Source organism: Crassostrea angulata, chromosome 8 (genome assembly GCF_025612915.1).
Source record: "Crassostrea angulata isolate pt1a10 chromosome 8, ASM2561291v2, whole genome shotgun sequence".
NCBI classification, from domain to species: domain Eukaryota; kingdom Metazoa; phylum Mollusca; class Bivalvia; order Ostreida; family Ostreidae; genus Magallana; species Magallana angulata.
The window spans coordinates 52,619,137-52,639,731 of NC_069118.1; the positions used below are offsets into that span (position 1 = coordinate 52,619,137).

The window sequence follows — 20,595 nt, forward strand, 5'->3', positions numbered from 1 at the left end:
CTTTAGCTTAGCCTTTGCAAGATTTTGAGAGGATTTTGGTCATATTTCAGCAGATTTACAATAACTTCAATTAGAGTAATTTCCCCTTATCAGTGCTTATTGTGACGTCAAAGCTGACGTTGGTTAATTATAAGTGTCGCCTGACTCTTTAAAACTCCCCTGAAAAATAAAAGTACGCCAAGTATACTGTTTTATTTACTTAAATAAGTATGATGTTCTTAAAATTACACATCTTTTATATGCTTCTCAAAAGTTGTACTTTGATTCTCGCGAGAACGTGAGGTTGGAAACCATTGGTACTATGAATTGTGGGTCAAAATTTACTGACGCCGAAAAAATCTATCGGATCAATGTGTAAACCTTTGTGACGTCACTCGATTATTTTTGATTGAGAGTGTACTGACGTGAACTTTAGAGGTAGCACTGACTGTATGTCGTATACATCGTTATTGTTTTTATATTGTCTTGCTGATTCTCGTGAGAGTGTGAAGTGATAAAAATTGCCATGATTACAGTGAACTACTGGGACGATTGAAACAATGCATTACTGGTCCGATTTACTGACGCCAAAAAATCCGTTGATTGAATGTGCAACTAGTCCGAATTTTCTATTCACATATGCCTTGCCGGTAGAGCTCGCTTCGCTCCGGCGCTGCGCGCCGGCGAGCCGCGCTCGCTATAAATGGGGCGATAGATCAGTAGATGCCCTTTCATCATCTCTGGCCTGTCATTTTATATATTGATTTGTTTGGACTGTTATCTTATTGCTTAAATTTGATCAAGCCCTGATAGGCTATAGACTAATATGTTTTACGGTGTGACCGTTGTGGCGAGCGCAGAAGGAACGACACATCTGTCATCATTGTTAAATGCAACCCGTGGACTTGCCCTAACCAAAAAACTTTGGCTTTGTCTCGAAAACTTTTACCACCGCAAGGAACCCGAAATTATCAAACTTTTATTCCAATGGCCCCTTCCTAGTCTTATACACTTAAACAAACTACCACATGACTGAGCATTAATAAAATGTTAAACAGACTTACATTGATTTAAAATATTTTGATAAACACAACGCCGTTTTTTTATGTAGATACAATTATGTTTTATCTTTTCTTTACCTTTTAATAATGATCATTAAAATCAGTAAAAATAAATTTTGTTTGTTATTTCTCATTTTGTTCCTTGTTGTAACCCGTGTTTTAATTATTTTCCTCAGTGACATTAATTTTGTTTTAAATCTTTTTAATTTTTGTACGCTATATAAGCGTTGTAGACATGTGCCCTCACCCCTTTCTTAGTGTGTGATATCCAATATTATTTGACCACATATGCAACTATATAACAAATACATGTACCGGTAGATATTTTAACAGTTTAATTCTTTTCATTTATCTATTCATTACAAAATGACGTGGCTGCACGTAGATCTAATAATGATTAGACTTTTCTTTCTTAATAATTTTTTGTCACCTACCTAACGTATGCATATATGATTGGATCAATATGACAATAAATTTAGCATGGAACTTGCATGTGTATTAACTAAGCAAAAAAAAAATCATCAAAACAAAACTAATCAGCCAAAGAGTCACCGTTAACTCGATACTGAGTACTTCCTACATGATCCAGTACATATGCTTGATCCACCTCTAAATGTATCGCGGGAAATTAAAACGCGAGATCTTTGTGACGTCATAGTTAACATTCTTTTGCGCTCGACAGTTTACGTAAATTGTCGGACAAATTCGGAGAAGGAAATGACGTCATATGTCAGCAAAAGTTCAGTTTTTTTTACGTAAGCTTATGTGTTGTTTACTGTAATGTTTTAGAAGGATTTTTTGTTATTGTTAAATGAAAATGATGTATGCTATGTAGAGGTAAGAATTTTCCGTAGAAACACTTTCTGTTCCACCATGTTGCTATGCACCGCAAAGGATCACTGGGATAGTAGAACGTTTTCACGTGGCCTCATAAAATTTTCTTTGAACAATGTGCAGATTTCAACTCGAATTTCCTCCGTTCGTACACGTTGTCTATGGAGCTCGCTACGCGAGCGGCGCTTTGCGCCGCCTCGCTGCGCTCGCTATAACGAAACGTCGCGTGCTCAGTCTAATTATGACGTCATGTTTCAGACGTAAAGTTATGTTTTTTTTTCTTCTTTCATTGTTTATCACTTAAATTCAAATAAATGCCCCGGTAATAAAATTGAATACTTTATTCAATTCCCAAAAGATCAGTTCCTTGATGTTAATGTTTTTATTTTCCATCTGATAATTTGATAAGACATACATATATAGATCTAGTCGTGTTTCTTGACTGAAGCACTATTGAAACTTATCTGATGTCCTCTTTTATTTCTTTTAATTCAAATTACCTTCTATTGAAACACTGGAACATTTTAATCGAGTTTAGGGGCAATAAACATTGATAAGTACCGGTCAATCAATGATCGAACTAACTTTTAAAAAACAAAATGGCTGCCAATATGGCAGCGCCCATGGCTGGAAGAAATTTTTTTTTGCCTTAGTACCCCTGATTCAACTTTCATTTTTCACTGATTTTCTTAAATATACGTGTTACCATTAATCCTAGCTTCGCGAGGCGGGCTTCGCCCGCCTCTCGCTGCGCTCGGTATAATAGTCTATCCCAGGCTACTGTTTCCATTACATTTTGATGATTTTTATAGAAATATATACAGCTAAAAGGAGAACAATTGAAATCCTTTATTAAAACGTCATCTCTTTTTTTTTTTTACCCAGAAATATTCACAGAAACGAAAAACAGATTTTTTTATAAAGATTTATCTTTTTTCCATTCGGAAGTCTCTTGGAACTCTTCACACAATTTTCAAATGCTATCATCCAGATCTTTTTTATTTTTTTCTTATGTAAAGATTTATTGAAAAAAATATATGAAAACAATTCTAAGTCATAATTTAAATACAATTTACGAATATGCATGTAATAGGAATTGACAATTGTGAATATAGAAAATATAAAATGCGTTACTATGCGGTAGGACTTGCTTCTACAGTCACAGTTCTTTTTGTCCTATACCGCATGAAAGTACGAGACCCAGGTCGCCCTCTAGTTCATTGTATTCTAATACTAATAATACAATATTTTTTTATTATTATTATTATTGTTATTACTATTTCATATTTTACAATTAACAGCCTTTCAGAAAGAGTTCTAAGTATACAGTAATCAAAATTGACAGCTTGTGCTTGCTGATTTACAAGGAAAAAGCTTGCAAGCGATGACCTTAAAATAAAATTAGGCCTTCATTTGTGACATTGTCTTCTATCAATTTACATTTCATTTTGTATTTAAAAATTTTACATGCAATGAAGGATATTATGTTGTTTAAAACTGCATTGCTTTGGTTTCCATTATAAATAAAACCCAAAACAAGATGTTTCCTAGCAATATTAATTTTAAGTATAGCAGAAACCTTTTTCCAGATGTTTTTTACAAGTATACAGTCGAAAACCATATGTTTTGTATTTTCAATTTCTTGACAATACGTACAATATTTATCAATATTTTTATTCCATTTGCTAAGGTATAGATTATTTGGCAACAGATTGTGCAATAATTTAAAATCAAATTCAGCAATGCTTTTATCATTAATTTTTACAATTTTTTCATCATATATTTTTCGCCAACACAATGAGTTTATGTCGCTAAATTCATTTTTCCATTTACTCTCCATGATAGGTTTTTTGGATTTATCATCAAGTAGTATTTTGTAGAAGAAGCCAGATTTCGTTTTACCGATATCTTTTATTTCTCCTTGTAATTTAAAATGAAATTCATTTTTGATCATCCAGATCTTAATTATTTTATATTATATGTTATACAAATATCCATGGTTTTTCATTTAATAGCCACTTTTTTAGTTTAGCCGACAGTCAGAGAGAGAGAGAGAGAGAGAGAGAGAGAGAGAGAGAGAGAGAGAGATACAAAAACCTGTAAACAAATTTTCATTCTGGTATGTAAATAGATATTGTTTAAATCCTGAAACATTTCATCTTCGTAAGGCAAGGGTTTCTGATCCGCACCGCTCCTGCATATCACAAACCCTTGGCTAGCGACGGTAGGGGTATTTATGAATAACTAATAATGAAGCAAAAAAATCTTAGGACAGATTTTATGGAAGGGAATTACCGCCAAAATTCCATGTATCTTGCTTTTATTCTTATTATGCTTACTTCTTTATTCTTCGGTACATTTACACTTGCATGTCACTTTATTGTTTTCATATTCATGCTTATTTTATTTCACTTTGATTCTCTTTGATTCTTTATTGTTTGCTTATTTCTATGTTGCAATATTCTCTTCTTATTCGTGTAAATTCTTTCTTCTATATCTCTGTTACAAACGTGAATTCAAACACGCAAACCATAAGACACTTTCAATAAAGACGAATACAAGTTGCATGAATTTAATGCTGCATTATGACGCCAGGCGGCAGTGTGTGCGCTACAATTGCTGCTCCCGAAGATTTATTAAAACGAAACTAACAAATGGCATAAATTTGATAAATTCGTGAAAACATCTCAAATTAAGGGCTTAATATAGGAATACATGTAAATATAGTCAACTTTTAACAAGTCATGATATACGCAGACTCAAAGAGATACTTTTTAGCTCACCTGAACCGAAGGTTCATGTGAGCTTTTCTGATCACCCGTTGTCCGTCTGTCCGTCCGTCCGTCTGTCTGTCCGTCCGTCCGTCCGTCTGTAAACTTTTCACATTTTTAACTTCTTCTCAAAAACCACTGGGCCAAACTTAATTTGGTGCAAAGCATCCTTATGGAAAGGGGATTATAAAAAAATGGGCACAGTCCTTTTCAAAAGGGAGATAATTGCGAAACAGTGAGTATAGGGTGCATGTCTTTAAAAATCTTCTTCTCAAGAACCACTGCACCAGAAATGCCAATTTTTTCACAAAAGCTTGTACATATAGTGGAAATTCTAAATTGTAAAAATCGTGATCGTGACCATCGGACCGAAACTGGGGCCCCAGGCGGGGTTTAAAGTTAAACATAGAAATACATAGGAAAATGTTAAAAAAAAATCTTCTTCTCAAGAAATGCCAATATTTACTCAAAAGCTTGTATATATAGTGGAAATTCTAAATTTAAAAAAAATCGTACCCCCCCCCCCCCGGACCAAAACTGGGGCCCCAGGCGGGGTTTAAAGTTAAACATAGAAATACATAGGAAAATGTTTTAAAAATCTTCTTCTCAAGAACCACTGCACCAGAAATGCCAATATTTACTCAAAAGCTTGTATATATAGTGACAATTCTAAATTGTAAAAATCGTGACCCCCGGACCAAAACTGGGGCCCAAGGCAGGGTTCAAAGTTTAACATAGAAATACATAGAAAAATGTTTTAAAAATCTTCTTCTCAAGAACCACTGCACCAGAAATGCCAATTTTTACACAAAAGCTTGCATATTTTGTGAAGATTCTGAATTGTAAAAATCGTGACCCCCCGGACCAAAACTGGGCCCACAGGCAGGGTTCAAAGTTTAACATAGAAATACATAGAAAAAATGTTTTCATGACTTTTGTTCCATTTATTCAACTAAATTGTGCACCAAAAAACCCAACTGTGTCTCCCTGATTTTTGGCAACTCATTGCATAAGTATATAAGGTTGTTTAATCAAGAAATGACGGATGAATACGCTAAGGTGTTAAAATTCACTAAATATTTTTTTTAGTTTATCGCTTACATTTAATTTGGATACTGTGCCCGATAAAAATAAAAATTAATATGTAAATTGATTTGTTATCGGGCACGGTCTCAAAAATAAATGTAAGCGATAAATTTATCTTGTGATTTTGTTGCAATGGGTGCAAAACACAGTTTTATATGTAACGTTATAAGGACGTTTTCAGATGAGGGGCAAGGAAAACTGACCCCTATAAAAATAAATTGTTAAAATATGTTACATATGTATTTATATATCAATAGAAAGATAAAATCGTGAGTTTTGTAAATATTTAAAAATAATGCACATGTAACTTAATGCTAGAATTTATTTGGCACTCAAAACATGCGGAAAATAGACAAAAGGGTGCCTCTAAATGCAGTACACCCATGCATTTTAGGCTCCCCCTAAAAGCAGAATGCAACCAAATCAGCCATTTTTATTTCTGTACATTTTCAAGAACAAGTCCTTAGGCATCATTTCATAGTATTTTCAGGGTACATTCGTCAGCTTTTTAAAGAGCTATGTTACCCGCTAAAAAATTCATGAAATTCTGCATGTGTAAAATCGGGATGTTTTTGGAGTTACCGCCCTTTATTTTAGAGTCTCACAAAATTAATTTTTAAAATGTTTCTACATACTTTTTTCATGTATTCGAAAGATAATTCACTATATTATGCAACGGAGAGTTTAAAAATGTTATTTTCATGTATACCGCATAAAAATAGCAGGAAAATCCCTACCCATCATGCTTTTCCCCAGAGAAAAACCCCCTGGATTTTATACGAAACTGTGTTTAGCTACCTTAATTGCAGCTAGTTTGGTTGAGCATTATAGAAACGGCAGATCTACGCACATGGTGTGGATTTATTTATAAACAACCATACCATAGATAATCTTGTTTCACACGGGGAAAAAGTAATGTTTTATTATTATTAGGGAAACACTCTTAATGTGTTTCCCTCGTATACAAATGATGAACCCGTAAAATTTGCTCAAAGAGTGTTTAAACAGAAAGAAGATAATTTATTTTTGAACTTTGAAATTTCTTCAATTTTTGTAACCATAATGAGTTATGATTCATTGTATCACAAATGCATCACTATGTATTTTATAAGGATATATACTGAGTATACAATCACATGGTAATGTTAAAATTGCATATTAAATATAGTTGAATATTGTGGTATTAATGGACTTATTGTATGTACGACCTAACTCAGACAGCGCGTGCACGGATCTCTTTCTTGCGGGATCCCTGGTCGAAGACGGTGCATGGCGAGGGCTATTGTGAAATCTTGTTGATGAACCCATGTTTTATGTTTATTTGTATGTTGTCACCTTGGCAATAAATACTATAATATGTACTAATATAGTTACACATAATATTTTTAGTTTGATATTATTTGATATACGACTATTGGTACAAAAAATTTAAATTAATGATACCTATTTTAAAGAAAATGTCAGCTCAAGGCCTTTGTGGGCGTTCCGGCCTTTGATATGTATAATGAAGATTCTAAACTGCACCAGAAATTCCAATATTTACTCAAAAGCTTGTATATATAGTGAAAATTCTAAATTGTAAAAATCGTGACCCTCGGACTGGGGCCCCAGGCGGGGTTCACAGTTTAACATAGAACTACATATGCAAAATGTTTAAAAATCTTCTTCTCAAGAACCACTGCACCAAAAATGCCAATATTTACACAAAACGTTGTACATATGTATATTTAGTGAAGATTCTATATTGTAAAAATTGTGACCCCCGAACAAAAAATGGGGCCCCAGGAGGGGTTTAGATTTTAACATATATAGGAAAATGTTTTAATATCTTCTTCTCAAGAACTACAATGCAACTGTTTGGGATATTACTATGCATACATGTACATCCTTAAATAATGTAGATTCTTATTTGTAAAAATCGTAACCCCCGGAGAACTGATGGGCACCAAGAGGGGTTCAAAATTTAAACATTTTAAAAAACAGGAAAAGTTTAAAAATGTTCTTCTCAAGAACTACAATGTTATAGTTTGTGGAATTTCTATGCATGCATCCTTCGCTTATGTATATTCCTAATTGGTAAAATCGTGACCCCGGACCAATACTGGGGCCCCAAGAGGGGGTCAAAGTTTATTATAGAAATATTAAGGTAACATGTTAAAAAATCTTCTTCTCGAGAAATACAATGCTTCAGTTTGTGAGATTACTATCATGCATACAACCTTGGATAATGAAGGTTCGACAGTTTTAAAATAGTGACCCCTGGACTGATACTGGGGACCCAAGATGGGTTTAAAGTTAAATGTAGAAGTACCGGTATATATGGAAAATGTTTAAAAATCTTCTTTTCGAGAATTACAATGCATCAATTTGTCAGATAACTACGTAAGCATCCTCAAATAGTGTAGATTCGAAATTATAAAAGCCGTGACCTCAATCTAATACTGGGGCCCCAAGAGGTGTTCAAAGTTTAGCATAGAAATATAGAGGGAAAATGTTTAAGAATGGCTTTTTAGGGAACTATTATGCTTCAGCTTGTGAGAATACTATGCAAGCATCCTTAAATAATGTAGATTCCAAATAATTGAAACTTTAGTACTGGACTAATACTGTGGCCCCAAGAGGGGGTTCAAAGTTTAACATAGAAAGATATATTGAAAATGTTTGTAAAAAGTTTTTCTCGAGAACTATAATGCTACAGTTTGTGAGATTACTATGCAAGGATCCTCAAATTGTGTAAACTCTAAATAAATGTAGTGGAACCAAGAGTTATCTTTCTTGATGTTCTGTACAGTCTGAGAGTTATTCCTCTTGAAGTGGAACTCTTCTACGTTCAGTTTTTCAGGCTATGTACGTGCGGTCCCACCGCAGTGCTACACATTTTCATTCCTATGTTACTATTTATGTTGTTCAAGCCAACCATAAACCTCGGACCAATACTGGGTCCCCCGAAAGGGGTTCAATGTTTAAAATAGAAAAAGCATATGCTACGAAATGTAATGTTACAAGGAACTGCTATTCAGGTGAGCGATGTGGCCCATGGGCCTCTTGTTTTGTATTCATGTACAATGCCCCCGCGCGGTTTTTAAAAAAATCATAGGGGTGGGGGATTTCTGACAGATAATTTTGTATTAATTATTTTATTGGTTAATTAAATAAGTGTGAATTTTCCATTGGGGTGGATCCGATCTCATTCTAGATCCGCAATGCAATGTACCGTACATGTATATATATGCAGTAACAAATTATTTGCATGATCGAACGGTTAATTTTTAGGGAAGGAACATGTCATACGTACTTGTCGACAGGACTTCATTTTCATTTGAGGTGAAAAGAGGAAGGTTGGTGCATGGTTCTGTCCAGACTGAGAGGTACCCGTGGAACAAGTAGATGAAATAGAAATAAAAATAAACTAAATTTTAAGATGTTTTTGAAAAACAATAAAAGGACTGGGGTACGAAATGCTTAGAAATAGCTTTTCCTGTACTCAAGTACGTGTGAAAATTATCACTTGCATGAATCACTATGTACTTCTCGTTAGGCTACAGTACTGTGTATCCCTGATTAAATGCGATGATTAATATCCGCGAGAAATTCCGGGTTAAAAACTTAAAACTTCAGGTTTTAAAGTCTCATGCACTTATTTTTCTAAAAGTTTTGAACTTGTGATATAGAAACAAAGTTTGGTGCACGCGATTTTATATTCTAGCGATTCGGCACAGAACGGTTGAATCGCAGAAGTAATTATACGTATACGCGGAAAAATTAACGAATCTAAAGTATCAGTGACTTAACTACACAATGAGTAAACGAAAACAAACCAGGCAAAGAGATTAAAATACGGTATGTGATATGAATGTTTAAACGTTTTGGTTTAAAATCTAAATCAAATCTTAATAAAAAAAAAATTATATAAAGTTCTAAATAAAAAAAAATTTCCTTCCAAAATACAAAACATAAATAATGTATTCTTTTTATTTACACAAATTTTCGAAGTGATAAAAATGTTTATGTACAATGTATCATTCACAGCCATGCTTATTGTAGGTTTGTTTATTTTAATATAAATCATGTACATGTAACTGAATGTCCATGTTTAGATTTGAAGGTGTTTAAGCTATGATACATGTAACTTAGAGACATGAACCTCATACATGTCTACCTGTCAACTGGTCTTGAAGAGTTGAATTGACCGACTTCCATATCAAGCTTGCGATGATGATAATTATGATACGGGTGCTAATTATGAGAACTGTAAGATTACATCGTCTCATATATGTAACTGATGCGCAGACTTAAAATTTTATTTTATTTGGGGGAGGGGGGTCCAGTCACCCCACCACCCTTGAAAATTCAAACTTTTTTAAATTCACATAGTAAACCTACTGAAAATAGAACTCGACCTACCCCCACCCCCTCCCCGGAAAAGAAAATTATAAATTATCCCTTAGTACATAAAACTCCCCTCCATTTCTTGATCTGAACATATAAACATTGGAGCGAAATGTCATGGTGCGAAACATCCCACATTTTTATTAATTAAGCTAGCTACGTTGTTTTTTTTTTCGGGGAGCAGCAATTGTAGCGCGCACACTGCCGCCTGGCGTCATAATGCAGCATTGAATTCATGCAACTTGTATTCGTCTTTATTGAAAGTGCTTTATGGTTTGCGTGTTTGAATTCACGTTTGTAACAGAGATAGAAGAAAGAATTTTCATGAATAAGAAGAGAATGTTGCAACATAGAATTAGGCTAACAATGAAGGATAAAAGAGAATCAAAGTGAAATAAGATAAGCATGAATATGAAAACAATAAAGTGACATGCAAGTGTAAATGTACTGAAGAATAAAGAAGTAAGCATAATAAGAATAAAAGCAAGACATAAGATTTTGGCGGTAATTCCCTTCCATAAGATTTAAGCTGCATTTTTGTTGTTATTTTGATTCTATCAATATGTATGGAGGGTAATCGTGTTCAAAAATTCCAGACATGTAAACTTGTAAATCCGAATATGCAATCGTGTTGATGTGCGAGCCTGAGCATGAATATGTGTAATTCTGATAGTGTAACCTATAAAACTCGGGCATAAACACGTGTAAGATTTGACTCAGTTCCTTCGCATGATGCACATTTTGCAACGTTATTGTTTACATTAGTTAATTAAACCTTCAACTTTGCACACTTTCAATCCGTAGTTTCTGCGTTTGTAACTTCAGGCTCGGCAATAGCACATCTGACATGATACAAATTGACAAATGTAAAGTCTACAAGTTTGTCGAATTTTAACATGACCTTATATGGCAACTGCCTTGCTGCGGGAAAAGGCATGCCGTAACCGCCGGACCGGAATGAACGAAAAATAAACATAATAATCAGCTAAACTGTTGCAATAAGCTTTTAATGAACGACACCTTTTCTATCGAAAACACCGGTATTATTTTTAGAAAATAAATTGAGGTATGATTGAAACTGGACCAAACAGGAAGAGGTTCATGTAGAAAAAAAAACCCGTTGCCGAAGTGACGAATGCGCTAATTTCCGTAATATAATTCTCATGGCATTATAAAAGGAATTGCCTAATATCTTATATCTCTAAAAAAAATTGACATGTAATTTAAACTGGAATATAAGTAAATGCGTACTCTTTTCTAGAAATGAGACGGATCAAGAAATTTCCTAAGGGGGTAAATATATTTTGAGCGGCATGGGGTTCGAAGACCGCCGTGAGGGCCCATGTAACTCCATTGCTTCTGAATTCTAAGAATTTTGCAGTGAATTTTTAACCGGGTTTCCGATTATTGAAATAGTAAAAATTGCAGACGGGCGAGTGGCTGTCAAAAAGGTACCATTATTGTACCGATAACTCCTCGAACAGTTTTCAAGATAGGAAGTTGTTCTTTTGCAGATCATTTATACATATATATCAGAAGTATGCAAATTGCTAGGATTTTGATTTCTGATAATTTATAAAAATATCAGCTGTTGAACTGCAAAAAGATTGCATATATAGTACCCCATTTTTACTCTTGTTATTTTTCTGAATTAGTTAGAATAAATGACCTGCAAGGATTTGGTAATTTTTCGCGGAAAAATTTATGTTACTTTACATGTATTTATACTTTTTGTTGTTGTGTAAGTGAAAGATAAATAATAACACAATCTTCAATAATAATTTTAAAAAAACTAGCGCATATTTTTGTGCGCTGTAAATTGAAGTTTTACTATAGGAGGCACTGTAGCTCAAAGATCGTCCATCTGTATTTTTAGACAGCCTGAGGGAGCTACATACCTGCAGCTAGTTCACAAAGGGCTGTAAAGCTGTATTATACTAGCTCTCCAGAAAATTTTTATCAGCCAACTTCACAAAGTGAGTCTGTATTGAACCGACATTCAGGACGTCATACTCAATCCCGTAATAAATGCTTAAGATAATTTTTTAAAAATGTCAATTTTTACCTGCATGAAAGGCTTTTTTTCCTATATATTGCCGACAATGCAAAGAAACATTTCTTAAAATAATTTATACACATTTTAATTTCACGACAGTTAACCTTATATTTGGAATTTTTATTCATTTTTTTTAAAAGAAGGTGTCGCTTCTTATGTCTCATATTACCGGGTAATCACAATCTCAAAACCAATGTCTTTAAATAGTTTGTTTTTCTTATCGATAACTTTGCAACTCAGCTGACGGACCCCGTGTAATTTTTCGCGTGGGGGGGGGGGGGGGGGGGGAGGGGAAGGGGTCTTGTCACAACTTTGTGGTAGCGATAAGGATGCATTTGGAGATATTTCCTTAATTCAGCCGAGGCCTATACTTTAACAATTTGTTGCATGTACTCTAATAACAGTGGCGTCGGAAGCAAATTGAAAGGGGGGGGGGCTAAACTAATCATGAAAAATATTGACAAGAATTCCCATAATCATGAAAATTCTAATCCGTGGGGAAGGGTATACCAATAACTCCAATCTTACCTGCCCAATTCCCCCCCCCCCCAAATCATGAAATTCCTAATCCGTGGTAGTGCGGGGGGGGGGGGGGGGGTGCTAGTATACCTACTATGACTCTATGACCTACTATGACTAGTGATTTTCAATATCACTATTAATATTTCATTCTCTTTATGGTCTTTTAAGGAACAATTTTGTTTGTTGCAAGGAAAAAGTACGGGGGGGGGGTTTGAATCCTCCCTGTTGCTATGTTCCTAATGGTTAGGTCTAACTTGGCAAAAAAGTGGGGGGGGGGCTAAGTCCCCCCCCCCAGCCCCTCCCCCTCCCGGTTCAGACGCCTATGAATAATATATATCTTTATACACGTGTATTCAAACAAAGTCATTAAATGTAATTTTTTTCAGTTCAAAGAGGATATCTGAAGCCGATCGAATTCTTTACTCGCATCTTTTATACATTCTCTTGATAAAATGTACACCAATCTCATAATTTAATTTTCCGAAAAATAATACTCTATGAAATGTTGTTATCCAGAGATAATATGATTATAGGCTTACCTAATATTTTTTTTTATTTATTCCGTCCCTATTCCGGTGATTATGGCATGCCTTTACCTGCAGCTAGCCTTTTTCTATCAGTGACGTCACTGTTTCCATATAAGGTCATGTCAAAATTCGACAAACTTGTAGACTTTACACTTGTCAATTTGTTTCATGTCAGATGTGCTATTGCCGAGCCTGAAGTTACAACTGCAGAAACTACGGATTAAAAGTGTGCAAAGTTGAAGGTTTAATTAACTAATGTAAACCATAAAGTTGCAAAATGTGCATCATGCGAAGGAACTGAGTCAAATCTTACACGTGTTTATGCCCGAGTTTTATAGGTTACACGATCAGAATTACACATATTCATGCTCAGGCTCGCACATCAATACGATTGCATATTCGGATTTACAACTTTACATGTCTGGATTTTTGAACACGATTACCCTCCAGAAATATACACATGTACATGTATATTATTTTAATGTCTTAGATTCTAATCTGAAGTAATTCATACATATATTGGATAATACCAGGCTGCAGCTACATGTAGTATTTACATCGCAAATCTCTGGATAATTTCTCAGCATAAAGTATTTTAACTTTTTACTCCCTTATTTTAAATGTATGCATAAAACATGAATTAAAGATCTAGAGTAATATATATTTTTTTTAAATAAGAAAATCAATTTTTCTCGACAATATTTTCCTTGTATGGACAGATATTGAGATTATTTTTGGTCCCTTAATTCACTAAAATTTGTCATCCAAACACTGAATTATTTAACATTCAATGATTGATTTGTGCATTAAAACAAGAGAATTGATATACCCTATATATAACTAATTCATAAGGTGCAAATTATGTCCTTATATTGTACATACCGGGGTATATAATTTAATCTGAGTTTGTCTGACAAATGTCTTACATTTAGTGTGCAATGCATATTTATGATTGTAAATGCAATTCAGTACTTCCCATTATGCATAATTTTTAAGTATTTATAATGCATATTGCTCCAGATAATCTCCCTATTTGCTTTTATTTTCATGGCAGACTTCTAACATGTTTTAAAAGATCCAGGATATAATTTACTTTCGATCGTATTTGCACGAAATAGAGGTTTATTTGCACTTATAAAAAAGTTATTTCTCTTCGAAACTGGATGTTTGGACAAAAAGTGATATAATTTTTGGGTTTTTCATGGAGTTTTATCGTTTTTTAAAGGTAAATTGCATTCAATTTTACTTTTTCGTATTGTGTTACAATTTAAAATCATCAAACATACAAATTGATGAGTGCGTAAACGAAATGAGCTCCGATTACCAACACAAACTGACTGCGCTCGGCTGCAACTGGCAGTATTCGGCGCGTCCGCGCGCTCGCGCAACAGATTTTGTTTGTAAATTAGATCATCGATTATACGATTTTATTTTCATCGGGCACAATGTTTCACTCTGCAAGAACCGATGGTAATTGATACACAAAGTAATAAATAATCCTGATATCAATGAGTTTGATTTAAATGAGGCAGTTGGTGTCTTTTCAATAGAAATCTATTAGAAACATTTAGTATATGAGAATGTAGAAATGATAAATGAATGAGAGAAAAATCTAAAAATGTTTAATACTACCGTGAATTCTGTTTGTTTGATGTTCGTTATAATACAATTTACGTTTTTTTTTTGTCATCAAACTTCATGTTATTTTCATATAATGCTAAATACCACTAGAAATCAGCTTTATTTTTTCTCGAGAGCATTGGGGGAGGGAAGCATAAGCAGCTGGATGATGTTAAAGATATTTCTTGCGATAATGAGATAATTATTATTGTAGTACAGAAAATTATCATATTTCTAAAATATATATTACAATGTTAGACATCTGTGCCCTGGACCACCATCCACGCGGTGAAATCGTACCTGCCCTGGATAAGTATTCATTGATCATGTAATAAGGTATGGGTTCAAGGCTGAGGGGGAAACGTATTATTTGGTTAATATACTGTGCGCATATGTATAGTAGTACCTTGTATTATTATTTAAATTGGCAAGAAGTTCTCACTTGATAAAATAATAACAATACATGTATATCGGGAATAGGTGCGGGAGAAAATTTAAAGTTATAGAAAATGTCTGTACAAGCCATGGGCCTTCTTGTCATTGACCTTACGATATCATTGCTCAGACGACGATTAGCCGTGTGTTAACATATATTTGATATCATTCACACTAAAGGCAGTATGGAGAAATCTTGCGATTATACATCATGTTAATTTAAATACAGTGGACGACCCCATACCATGCATACCCCGGTTTATAATGTTTAGGCCAGTTGGGCTTTTGACTCAACGAGTCCAATTTCTAGACGATTATATATTCTAAGTTGGTATTAATAAACACGGACAGTATGTGTTTGTAAAACACCGATACCCTGTTTGGCATCAGAGACATAAAACATTTGTGTTTATGTTGTTTATGTCTCTGTTGGCATTTAATGCCAAGATTAGTCTTAGGAAAGTAGACTGGACTTCAGGATCAATGTCATATTAAAGATTAAAAAAGAATGTTAGCTGATGTCCAAAGAAAATAAAAGCAAAAGCTTTAACCGCGGAAAGTTATAGCAAAATAGACAATATCCATTGTCAAATCATGAATTAAAAATGAAATGCAAAGAACTTTGGTTTGAGTCACTAAAGAATAAATCTGCGATTAATAAAAGCTCTACCGCCAACCGTTATAAAAGTGAATCAAAACTATTTGTCAAGGTATAATTACTATCGGGGTCGAAATTTCTTAACAGGAATGTAAGCGATAATGCTTTAAAATAAAGAAAAATCACGTCTTTTGAGTGTTTTACTATGGGAAGATTTTACTTGGAATACAAGAGATGAGATGGACGTGCGGGCGCGCCGACGCGCTGAATACAATTAGCCGACTGCTCTAGCGATGATTAAAACGTCTTATTTGTATTTAAAAAAAGGATTGATTGTTTCATTAAGCATAGAAAATTAAACAAATTGTCACTCTAGGCCCGTGAGAGGGCTTTGCCCTCTATTACAGAGTTGGCAAAATTATTTGACAAAAAATGAAAATGTACTATCGGATGAGTAGTTTTGAGGGAATCGTTATGGGGGACTAAGTGCCGCCATCTTGTACATTTGAGGATAAGAATATAAACATGTCTTGAACTGGCTTGTTTCTGTCCCGAACTGGCCAAAAATGTTGCCAAAAGATATAAAAGCAATGAAATGGAGTCTAGACCCATAATGGCTCGCCTTGATTACAAAAATAGTTGAGAAGTTACGATTATGGCCCATTTAGATTTGATAAGTGCCTTTTTATCCCCAATATATTTTTCAAAAGATTTTTTTCCCTGGATCTCACAAGAATGTGGGTAAGGAAGCCATTTGCAATTTACTGGGAATGATGGGTTCACTATTCTGATGAAAAAATCCATTAGGTCAAAGAGAGCAGTAGTTTGAATTTTCTTTTCGGTTTGGAGTTAGAGCTCTCAGTGCTTACCGGCACTTTGTATATTAAATGATATTATCCTACGGACCTGGTTCAACAGGTTGGGACGGTACCAGACATCCAAAGAGGTCATCATAGCCTGTTTGGGATATTTATAATGTCCTAAATAGTCAGTCACATTCTTTAAAACAAGTTATATATGAGAAATGTTTGTTTAAAAGAATTTAAATGCCTTAATTACTACCTTTTAAGCTCTAAAGTGTCCTGTTTCCAACAAGAACAATTTCTTTCTTCAAAAAATACCAAAGTTTTTATAAGAAATAGTGAAATTGACAAAAACTAAAAAAGTGATTTATCAACCATTTATTTTTCAGAACATGAGTAAAAGCATCTGACCATGGACAAGCGCTGGGCCCAGGATGTGTTACGGTGTCGTCTCTGTGAGACCCCGGGCCCCCCAATGTACTGTGACATTTGTCTTATACATCTGTGTAAAGCCTGTGTGGGGGAACATCTCTCTGATCTATCCAAAGAACACAAAGTGCTGCCATTTGAAAAGAGAGGATATACTCCTAAATGTCCAAACCATTCCTCAAACATAAGTGTACTTTACTGTAAACATTGTGACATTCCCATTTGTGCAACATGTGCTTCCTCTAATGAACACTGCGGCCATAAATTTATTGAAATAACTAAAAACATTGACAGCAAGAAAAAAATCATTCAAAAAGATTTACAAGAACTAAAGAAATCCATTTATCCTAAATATCAAGAGATTGCATTCATTATCCCAGTCCAAAAATCTGCTCTGAATGAAAACTCCCAGAAATTAACAACAGAAATCGACAAACATGGAGAAGACTTGCACAGAGAAATAAACACCATTATCAGAAACATGAAATCTAACGTGGAGGAAATGGACACCAAACACCTGGCTGTCCTAAATCAACAAGAAGATGAAATTAAACACAATATTTCTGAAATCACACAGACCATTGCTGTACTGAAGACGTTACTGCACTCGAATGATGTCAGCCGTGTCTCTGCCTACAAATCCAGGAATGATGAATTCAGGAGATTGCCTCCTAAACTCACAGTGTCCTTACCAAGTTTTACCCCTCAGAAGATCAACAAAGAACAGCTTTATCAACAGTTTGGTTCTCTGTCAGCGTCATCTATCAAAACAGAAGAACAAGTATACACCATGGAATCTCCTGGTGCTGAGTCCTCTCCCCCGGACAGACCGCTCATTGATGTACCACGGATTATCACACAGATAAACACCAAGTATGGAGAATATACACTACGCGATGTGTCCTGTCTTAGTGATGAGGAGATGTGGACGCGTGGTGATGACAAAATCATGAGACTCTATAACCTTAGTGGGGAACTAGTGAAGTCAGTCAAAACCAAGTCAGGGAACTATCCACAAGACATAGCAGTGACAAGGAGTGGGGGTCTAGTTTATACTGATTACGATGATAGAACTGTGAACATAGTGAAGAATACAAAGATAAAGGTAGTGATCAGACTACGGGGGTGGAGACCTCGCGGTGTCTGTAGTACCTCCTCTGGTGACCTCCTGGTTGTCATGGACAGTGATGATAATAAACAAACAAAAGTTGTGTGTTACTCTGGTTCCACAGAGAAGCAACGTATTCAGTACGATGACAAAGGACAACCTCTCTATTCATGTGGTGACATTAAATACATCAGTGAGAACAGGAACCTAAATATCTGTGTGTCAGACCCTATAGCCCGTGCAGTAGTGGTGGTCAATCAGGCCGGGAAACTCCGGTTTACCTACACTGGTCTTTCCTCTACTACCAAGGGATCATTTTCTCCACTCGGCATCACAACAGACAGCCAGGGTCGGATCCTGACAGCAGACTATGACAACGACCGTATTCACATCCTGAATCAGGACGGACAGTTCCTCCGCTACATTGACAACTGTCATTTACAGACTCCATTTGGTTTATGTGTGGACACCAGAGACAACCTCTTTGTGACCGAATTAACAGGTAAAGTGAAGAAAATACAATATGTCTAGAACATTACACAGCAGTGTAACATTGTTTATATCTATTACATGTTGAAAAACTGACTGTGTGGATATATAAAACATGTACATGTATTAGCATAAAGAAAATTAATTATATTATATAATAGATTCATGCATATAAAATTAACATCCATTTAGTTCATGTCAACAATATCATTGTTTTGTTTATCATGTTTATACATTATAATAACAAACTGTTTTAGTGTAGTCATTGTATTGTCAATGAATTAAATGTTTATACATTTAATGTCAAAATAAATAAATATGTGCATTATAAAAATACAACCAGAAAAACCTTTTTGGGAGTTGATTTTAATCAACTTTCCTATGCAGTTACTCAGACAAACCGAAAGTAAAACAGTGTTTGGACCTTAGCACAAATCAACACCGCTGACAACATTTAGTTCTAATCAATAAATTCGATGTAATGACTTCCTAAGCATTGCTTTTCAAGGAAACTAATTTATAGATACCTTGTAAATAGTCAGATTTTAAATGGTACGGACAATTTAGATATTTTTTGAAGTCGTACATTTTATGTATTCCTACGCCAGAGTTCAATATAGTCTCGTTCAACCAGACGCTCGGCTGTCTCCGTAAATCTCCGACAAGCAGAGAGTCTCTCTTGCTTGTCGGAGATTAGTGGATACAGCGGAGCGTCTGGTTGAACGAGACTATAGTTCAATTTTGCTTGGATCTATACAATTTCTCATAACTATTTCGATTACTGATACGCAGTTTTATGGACTTATTCTTTGAATATTACACAACGTGATTGATATTGGATTTTCACAAATTTCCTGTAGGAGAATTCATATTATAAAAATGTGCGTAATTTAAATAATTATAGGAATTTACTTGCCATGCATGCAAAATTACATATCGTTGATTTTAAAATAAATAATAATCGATAAAATCAACTCCAGTCAGTACTTCAGTACTTTGATTGCTATATGTCAAAGAAATCAAAACATTTTAATGTTTACAAAATGACACTAAAAGTTGAATTAAATAACTTTGAAAAACATTTTTTTATCCGTCCTTTATATTAAGTATTGAGTTAATTTCAATCTTTTTTCATAAGAATAAAAATATAAATCATGCATTTTCTTTTCTCAAAGCAGAGCATATGAAGGTACCCAATTGTTGAACATTTGAATGGTGTTTATTTGATCTTTGTCCATTATGATTTCTGTCACTGAAGATTGATTAACTATTGTTTCTTACACACTAGTAATAAATCCTGCAGTTGTACATTGTATACCTTAAATAATGTGTTATCATGTCTAATAAATGATTTGTAAACAACTTTGATAATTGGTGTCAGTTATTTTTTTTACCCCATAATTTTAAATATTACGGTATTGGAATGGACTTCCAAATTCAAACGGATGGAGTAAAATGTTTGGATGTTTGCGTGATCTGGTAAAAATTGTTAAAACTGTAACATTTTGAAAATTCTCCTTAGAAAGTGAAACAAATGAATGTTGTTTGTTGCATCGGAGATGTAATGCTCCATTTTCTTTATTAATCACATGTTAATGATTACCGGGGTATGTCCCTTCGAGGAAGTGTGCTATCTACTTACATGTAGGTAGGTTTGAAGATGATATGTTGTCATCAAACCCTGTATACATGCTGACCGTTGTTATAGCATGTCAAGTTCAAAAGGTCAATTGGTCAGTAGATTATGTCAACAAGAGTATTGTCCAATCGACGTCTTTTGAGCACTGGTTGACAGTTTACTATAGTTTTTTTTTGGTAGGGGGAGGGGGGGAATATGGACATAGTGAACATGTATTTTTTTTATGTCACTTTAGTAACTCGGATAACC

General features: G+C 34.5%; 2 protein-coding genes across 4 annotated transcripts in view; both read left to right on the plus strand.

Annotated features, from left to right (window-relative positions):
- The window catches only part of LOC128158387 (uncharacterized), a 32,806-nt gene extending 13,762 nt beyond the window's left edge, over positions 1–19,044 (plus strand). Inside the window, exon 3 of one of the 2 annotated variants that reach the window (XM_052821180.1) lies at positions 17,086–19,044. In XM_052821180.1, the coding sequence (XP_052677140.1) occupies positions 17,086–18,749 (1,664 nt within the window). In that variant the 3' untranslated portion in view covers positions 18,750–19,044. Of the gene's footprint in view, positions 1–17,070 lie in introns of both variants that reach the window. The other variant, XM_052821182.1, reaches the window with a different exon arrangement.
- LOC128158386 (tripartite motif-containing 13-like) overlaps positions 1–20,595 on the plus strand; it is a 127,647-nt gene that overhangs the window by 53,534 nt on the left and 53,518 nt on the right. The window lies entirely within an intron of this gene.